This window comes from Dufourea novaeangliae, unplaced genomic scaffold (assembly GCF_001272555.1).
Source record: "Dufourea novaeangliae isolate 0120121106 unplaced genomic scaffold, ASM127255v1 scaffold173, whole genome shotgun sequence".
Lineage (NCBI taxonomy): Eukaryota > Metazoa > Arthropoda > Insecta > Hymenoptera > Halictidae > Dufourea > Dufourea novaeangliae.
Window position 1 is genome coordinate 903,043 of NW_015374048.1, and position 8,693 is coordinate 911,735.

The 8,693-nt window shown below is 43.6% G+C and overlaps 1 protein-coding gene across 1 annotated transcript in view; it reads left to right on the forward strand.

Annotated features, from left to right (window-relative positions):
- Positions 1-4,658, forward strand: part of LOC107189856 — a 145,358-nt gene extending 140,700 nt beyond the window's left edge. The window contains exons 6-9 of the mRNA XM_015578534.1: positions 1,271-1,412; positions 1,494-1,624; positions 1,721-1,788; positions 1,875-4,658. Of these exons, the coding sequence (XP_015434020.1) occupies positions 1,271-1,412; positions 1,494-1,624; positions 1,721-1,788; positions 1,875-2,052 (519 nt within the window). The 3' untranslated portion in view covers positions 2,053-4,658. The remainder of the gene's footprint in view (positions 1-1,270; positions 1,413-1,493; positions 1,625-1,720; positions 1,789-1,874) is intronic.
- The last annotated feature ends 4,035 nt before the right edge of the window (positions 4,659-8,693 follow it).

Below are 8,693 nucleotides of genomic sequence, written 5' to 3' on the forward strand. Positions count from 1 at the left end.
GGTTTCGGTATATTATACCGGTATTTCCTTTTGAAATTACTGCTACTTAACCGCAATGGTGTGAATCCTTTTTGTACTGGTATTCTGCGTTCAGTATCGGTATTTTCGAACATACTTTACCGGTATTTGACGCCAATGCTGATACGAATACCGAAATATATACCGGTACGGTATTGCTGCGAGGAATATAGTTTCAAAAGTATGAGGTTTTCAGAATTTAGAGAAGAATACTTAAGGGAGAAAATGTTCTTTGCATTCTGAAATTATTCGAATTAGTAAATTCAAGAATCTTTTTCTTATATTTTAAATCAGGAAGTTGAGGGAATGTACTCCAACTATTCTTCGGATCTGTAACAGGAACGAATGATTCTATCATTTTCTTCATTTGTCGCTCTAATTTGTGCATTGAAATTCAACTGTATCGGAGGTTGTATTTTCATTGCGTATAGTAGGTATGATTTTCATTGGTACTTGGAGCACTTGGTGCTTCCTTTCTTGTAATGTGCGTTCGGATATTCAGCAAATGCTGTTGAGCTTTGTTACTTTCTTTCGACGACGAATATTACTTCAACGAATTTCTAAATTAGCTCCGTGTTTACCCTTTATCAATATGCATACAATTACCGATTATACACACAAATGTATGCATCATACTGAAAATATCGATGAATAGGGATTGTGGCCTTCATTCGCATTTTAAGTAACATATTGTTACGAAAATTCACGGTAAATAATTTCGACGTAACTTGTGTAAAGCGCCGAAATTCGTAATTTAAACCGATATCGATATTCATACAATTAAGTACATACTTTACTCGTTAGGCGCCGCGTGTTCTTCGTAGTATTGCTCACAAACTCAGTCGTTCCAAGAATCAAGTTATAGGGTCTTGAGATCTTTCAAAATGTAACATTCTCGTATAACCGCAGTCTATTATTTTTTCGAACTGACTTATGATTCCTTCTTCCTGTGCAATATTTACCGATATTATACAGGTACTATACCGATATACACTTATACCGGTGTAAATGTTATCTGATATTCGTAGTATTCACTTTCCCTTTAGGTAACAGCATAATATCACAATAATACCGGTATTTTAGAGGTATTTGTAATGCCGGTCTGATCTCTGCGGTGTTGTATCACCATCGGTCTATCGTTGGGTACAATTGAATCATATCGATCCGAGAAATTATCCTTCAGACGAACGGGACAGACTTTCCCTGGAAGGTGCCAGAAATCGAGGTGTTGACTATTCGAATTTGATTACAGACCGCTTTGGAAAGGCACGTGAACGGGCACTTCAATCAGCCTGAAACCAGCAACAACAATGCTCGACGGAGCTGCGAGAGCGGTGGAAAGCTTGTCAGAAGAAACGGCAAACGGCTCAGATATAGGCGACAACCTTGGTCCGGTAAGTATTATATCGTGAAGCTTTTATCGATCCCTGGAACTTGCAGAGCAGTTGTTATGTTATGTTATCTGTATATTGTAGCGAGGCTGTTCGACTACATTGACTCGGGAGTGATGGAAGGTCTCCAGCACAGGTTACTGGAACTGGCGAAGTCGAGAACGCAAGGTCGTCTTGCCGAGACACCAGGAAACTCAATGGCCCTAACTAGTCAAGTAAGTGAAATCGATAAAACTGTCATATAATATCCGAGGTGTGTACGTAGGGGCGCATATAGACAGATACTTAAAAATAACCTTTTGCGTTTGCAGGTATTAGCTCGAAGAGTAGAATTGGATGGGAGGACGAAAGTATTGCTTCGGTGGTATCCTGCGGATATGTAAGTACTCTGAATCTGTTCGCACATATGATTTTCTCGTCGATTAAAATTCGTTCTGACGTCGAATTAAAAATTTCTTTCATCAGCGAGCCAGACGAGTGGGTACTCGAGTCCGAAGTTCAGAGCACGAAGAACGTAGAGATCCGCAAAGTTGCGGCCGCAAATCCGGAAGAGGTGAGCCTGGCCCTGTACTCGGCGATAAACGGCGGCACGCCGTCGATGACGCGGGTGAAGCAGCGCCGGAAACCGGTCAAGAACTCGTGATAATGCCAATCGCGATGATCGAGGACAAACGTGACGAAGCAGCGACGACTAAGCCAGAATTAAGGACGAGTCCTGTATCAGGACGATTGTGCTTCCTGGTATGTATAGGGAGGAGCCTGGCAAGGGAACAGGAACCCGAACGTGTCTAGAGGAGAACCAGAGTTGGACGTGTTCCGTGTTGAGAGAAAGAGGGAGAGAAACGGGCGGAGCGAATGGCGCGAGCAATCGGAGAGAGCGGACGAGCCCAAGACGAACAGAATCGATGTTGGAGAAAAAATCAGACACGGACGAGAATAAGAGTCTGTAACGAGCTTCAAAGAGTTCGCATGTTACGGATCGGGTTGGAACGAAATCGATGAAGGAATAAACGACGGCAAGCATCGAAGATGTAGCGAAGAGCATCCGAGACGAAAGGAGGAGTAAATACATTCTAATTTATTTAGCCTAAATCCATCGATCGTTAGGTAAATATATAGTAGTCGTGGGATAGCGATGAAAAGAATATTCTTGTTGCCTATCGATATATACTAAATATCTCCAAACGTTTGGGGTCGATTCCTGCCACGAGTGCCTGGTTCTTCAGTGCCGGCACTCGTCGGACTCGGAAGAGCTGGGCTTGGGCCTCAAAAGTGCCTCACTGTGGATGATACGTTTTATATCGTTGATCGCCGTGCAAGACCAATGATAGACGGCGAAGTTGAATTTAATATGGTATGAAAAAGAAAATACAAAAAAAGTAACAATAACGCAACACTACGACGGAGATTTTACGCGACGAGTACGCGAAGAAACTATAAAAAAAAAGAAAAAAAAATGGGGAGAAGAAAAGCGAACAAACTGTTAAACGTTAGTTTACGATTGTAAGGAGATAATCACTCTGGTGGCCTTAGGAATCAATTAATATCTAGCAACGGCCCCTTGGCGCTTCCGGGCCCTGTTTAAGTACCCCGTGACAGAAGCTAAAAGAATAAGAGGCGAAGAAGGGAGGCGTGAAACGCCAATTTCTTCGACTCATCCTCGACCCTCGACCAACTTACAGAAGGAGATGCATCTACCTCGATCTTCAGCTCGGTAGAAATGTCTGCTGGCCATTGTCGTGCGACAGGGGAAAGATAAGAAGAGGAGGAACAAGGAGAATTAAAGCGAGGGGGCAGACAAGGAAAAAATAACGATAGACGGAGAGTACATCGTTTAAAGACAGGCGTAAGAAGCGTATTTAAGCTCGTCGGATACTGTTTAGCGAAATAATAGCAATAGTCTCGGCAAGAACGTTTAACGGAGAACGACAGTCGGACGACTCGCACGCCAACGAGATTTCTATCGAGGTTTAACCGTTTAACCTTTTTGAGAAAAAGGACGATGTACAAAATGGAGAGTAAAAGCAAAGAAAAATAAGAATTCATTCTCTCGTGATACGCTGATCGGGCCCGCTCCCGAAGCGTGTCCGATGTCTCGCCTTACTTCCATAGTCGCCTATTTTTATCATCATGCCGGGGTTACGTGCAGCATGTTATAATGCAAACCTGTCGCTGCGTAGCGAACCAAAAAATCGAGAAATTCTTTCTATTTCCATTTTACCCCTCTCGTTCTTATCTTTCGAGTCGGCAACGAGATCTCATCACCGAAGCAGGAATCTCCAAATTCAGTTTTTAACCATCGACAGCAATCATCTTTCGTCGTTTCATAAAGTTACCGAAGATTCACTTAGACGGTCTCAGTTCCAAGTATCCGCGTGAACGTTATACTCGCTCGATTGGATACAGAAGAGGGGAACCTTAACGCGTTGGAAAACGAACCGAGACTTTGTATGCCACAACATAGGCGTGACACCGTTTGAGCGCCGTTGAACGAATCACCACTAGTCGGAGATGCCTGCGTTGAAACAACATAGATCCGGAAAACGAAGCTGATTCAGTTTGACCGACGTTAGGCAGCGAGAGCGAATGCATTGTGCTGTACTATTTGTAAACGGGGTGCTGTTACTCTGTACAGGGGGATAAAAACACGATGGCTGTGTTACATTTTCCATGGAGTTCGCTAAAATGGTTAGGGGATGTACATGAAGAGAACGTAACGGAGGAGGAGAAGAAGATGGAGGAAGACTCGCGGCGAGAAGACCGTAATGTGTCGAATCGCTATTTTGATAGATGTATGTAGATAGACCGAGATCGTAGAAATATATTTCTCGTATCGCCGGATACTTCTGACATTGTGGAATGTGATTGCGCACGTGTACACATATATATGTAGTGGATAAAAAAAAAAGAATACTTGTAAATTAAGAGAAGCGAAGTGAAAGGGGTTGAAAATACGTGTCGATGGACGTGTTGTGTAGTTAGAACAGGGATGCACGGGGTTTGAATGTGTACAGACAAGACCGAGATAGGGTTGTAGCGTACACACAGGTAGTCGAGTGTGCGGGAGAGATAACTTGGAACACACACACACGGACGTAGACACACCTACACACACCAGCTAAAAAACACTGCCAATACGATTGTAATTAAGAACTCTAGGCTAATTGATCGATTAATTATTCTTACTATTATTATTACGATTAAACGTGTAATCCGATAGATCTCTAGTTGCCGCGGATGTATAAGAGGCGTCCCGTTCGCTGCAGGCGCGCGAGCGCGCCATTATATCGCCCTTTGTAAGTACAATAAACGCATCGGGACGACCGCTGCGACGCGTCCACGCGCCTGACTGCCTGCGATGGGACGCGATCACGAGCGTGTGTACATAGTTAGTCGAAATTATAGATGGATCGCCCGGCGGTACGAGCCGTGTATCCCGGGGTTCAGCCTATCAGCTTGCGACTTCAAGCGGAATAAAAGATTGTTCTTTTTTAAACCGGATCCCTCGTAATCGAGCAACTCGTGGCTCGCAAAGAAAGACGCAACGCCGCCGCGGTGGTGAATTGCCAAGGACTACGCCGCTGGCTTCGAGAGGAGACCGATCGACGCCGGATAGAAAGAGAACTATGAAACGCGTCACTGCCAAATATCGCGCACTGCCAGCCGTAACGATGTCGCGGTAGCCGCACACCCTACAGCCTTATTTTGTTCGCACGTTCGCGCTTGTATTTGTGTATTTTAATGATTTTCTAGTTGCGTCGATCGTATTCTTCTTGTTCGCGCTCGTGCGCGTCTTCTGTTTCTGCAAACGTTCTTGTGTCGATTTTCTTTATACGAGCGTGTATCGAAACCGCGCCTACTGCCAATCATTGACGTCGACGGACGCGAACCAAGACACTGCCATCGAAACATTACAGAGGACGAATGTGAGAAGACATATGTATATATATGTATGGTTAGATATGCGTATGTATACATATGTACAGCTGTATCGCTATGTATACATCGCATCATCTCCCGTTCAGCCGTAGGATGCAACCGATCGATTTCCATTCTTGCGCGACCGTCCCGTTTTCCTCTTTTTGACGATCGCCGCGACACGATTATTTTTCCTCGTTAACGTCCAACATTTCGTTCTCCAGATTCATTTTCTTTCATTTTTTCCCCTTTTCGTTTTCTGTTTTGGCATGTCCCCTCAGTGCCATACGCGTATCTCGTGCACTGCGAGTTCTTTGTGATTTCTCGTGTTCATCCCCTGCCCGTTCGTGTTCATTGATTCATCTCGTGGCGTGGTTCACGGTTCGATCGCCGTTCCCACTCGATCCACTCTCGTCGCATTAGGTAATCCCTCAGTTTGATCGTCACGGGATGTAGAATCAAACAGTTCTTATCACGGCTGGGACCAATTCTCTCGCGTTTTCCTTTCTCGCAAGGATTCAAAGTTCATTGTAGGAAATTGTCGATCGCTACGGATAGCGGCATACCTGTATTTAGTCGTAAATAAACGTTGATCTATCGATTTAGGTTTAGAAGAATCGCACGGTACGTTATTTAGATAGAAATCATTACGTTCTACTTCCTACGGTTAGAGGTTCAGAGTTCTGATTTACGGGGGGGTTGGAACGGCCGGGGAAACTTTCAAACCACTCAGTAGCGCTTGATCTCGTGGTAATTGACTGTAGCGTAAAATATTTGAGTGAAACGAAAGTTTTAAAGCCCTCCGGAGTTCCGAAGATTTGTCTTAAATTTCTTTTAGAATTTTCGTTTCGTTGCTCGTGGTCGAGCGAGTTGATTTCGATAAGTTGTAATTGTTCCTTTGGTTAGTATGTAATCAGAAAGTATTCTATATAGAAAAAAAGAATAAAATAACAAATGACCTATTATATTTTCATTGATATTCGATTCGCGACGAATTAGTCGCAAAATTTAAAGACTCGAAAGACATCGCGCGCGAACTTGATCGGTCGAATGAAAATTACGCGTTTAACGAGGAAAATTCTCCTTCGCGAAGTGGAAAGAGGCAAAACACCGAGGTAGAAAACGGGAAAGACAAAACCGTCAGCGTATCGCCGTATTTACGTTCGATCTAAAAACAATAATTGTACGCTTGTGTTTTCCTATTCCCTTTCCGTTCTATTTCTAAGTGGACTGCACGTAGTTATTCCCGTTTCGGTACTTTCGTTCTGATACCTTTCCTTTTTTTATATCGAGGGTTTTTATTTTTACTCGCGATAGCATTGTTTCGACATTTACTCGCGCGATTCAATAGCGATAAATGTATATTTTAGCGAGGCGTTGTAAAGTTCGGCGTGTAAGGTAAATTTAGATGTTCAACGGCGTTGGTGGAACGAGATGGATCCGAAAAAAGGGTAGCACGACGACCGGTGAAGCCTGAACGAGTTCCTTTTGGTTTCCAAAGGGATTTTGCGAAGGGTTGAGGCGTTCCAGTCGAGCGCAACTGTTTCTTCGGTTCTCGATGTAGCATTTGTACATGTGTAAAACGTGTGAACGATGGAAAGAGAGATACTGTGCGGGAAGATGGGAGAGAGAAAGATATACCACGTGGTAAAAAATGATAAAATATTAAAGTACATTGTAAATAAGAAATACGGAGGATCGCGAATGCGAATAGCGCTCTTCGGGGCTGAAAGGAACTACAGAACAAAGAAACGACGGGCGAGAAAGCGTGAGAGAAAGATAAAGAAAGAGAAGGGAGAGAGTAAGATGCCGGTAGACATCGTATTTTTGCAAACTAGAAACAAAAAAACGTGGGGGGGGGGGAAATGAAAACGAAGAAACTTTGTCGTTGGAATTCTCTCTCTCTGTGTCGGGTCGAGTTTTTCATTTAACTCTGTTTTAAAGCAGGAGGAAATCATCCCCTTCTCTTTCGAAGAAGAATCATCGCGTATCGCCAGCGTACTCGCGAGAAGCGTTGCGACGCTAAACGATTACTTTCACGACGGGAAAAAATCTGTTTTCGACGTAAAATCGGAAACGATGTTAACAATCATTCTGTTTCTTTTTTCACAAAATCCGGAAGGCAGACGGTTGCTCGGAAACAAGCTTACGTGTTCTAATTATGTGTTTCCTAATCGATTGACTCTTGAGTGCGCGCTTTCACGCCGACTAGAAACCGATAGTTACCTTTTTCGAACGATTTTTCGCGATTATCTAGAATCTAGAATTTCTACTAGGATTCCTATGTTATCAGCTTACGTACAGGGGACAACACCGAATAGAAAAGCTATAAATACCCGTAGTTTACAACGCTAACTACTGAGATCTACGAATAGAACGTACTTAAGGGTTAAATCGAGCAGGGAAAAGGCGCTTGAAACGCTCGACGTGTGCCAGCGGTTCGGAATTAAATCGGGAAGCGCTCGATCCACAGACCAATTGATCGATTCACCGACCATTTGTATCGCTCTTTCGTTAGAATTTTCATCTCGAAGTAAATCTATCCAAATAAAGGATCTCTGTAAACTCTCCAAGATTTAATTCCGACTCGCGCGCACATTCAAGCCCGACGCGATAATTACGGAACCCACCTCAAGGATGAAAAAGACGCGAAAAGTTGGAAGCACGGTTTGCCCAAAGAGCGAATTACTATAGGCCGATCACGACTGGTCAAGAGAATTTCTTGTAATACGGCTTTCTAGTTTTCACGGCTCTCTCGGGCGACGCTCGACGACGCTGCAAAAACGGAGCGCACGCGTCCTTTATAACGCAGCGAGACATGGCTTGTAAATGTACAAAGAGAATAAACGAAAATAAACGTAGTGGACTTGGAAGATTGCGTTGACTTTTCGATGGGTCTCGTGATAGACGGGACGAAAAATTTATTTTTCGAGGTGTCCCTTATCGTTTACCGGTGTAAATATCAAACGTGCGACGTCTCGATTTTTATAACGCATAGCTTATCGTGAATATAGTGTTTGCATTTATTATAAATTCTATGTAAAAGCACGAAGAGGGCAATGATCGTGACGAGTAAGTACTGTCGACGAGAAAATTCTTCCCTACCGATTTTTACAGCTGATGAGAACGAAGACCTAGCACACCTCTAACCTAGCTCCACTTTCCACATCGACAATTTGCAAATAATCGTGTTATCCTCTTTTAATCGTTTACTGTATACCGTAAAGATCATAATCGGTTCCTTGCAGTAACCTCCGCCCGTTATACCATTCGCGTTTTCTCTAATTTGTCGGGTGGTAACCCGATTTTGAATGTTCGTCACGAACGCTGCGGTGTCGCTTCGGTTTAGAGAAAGGAGGGCTGCTT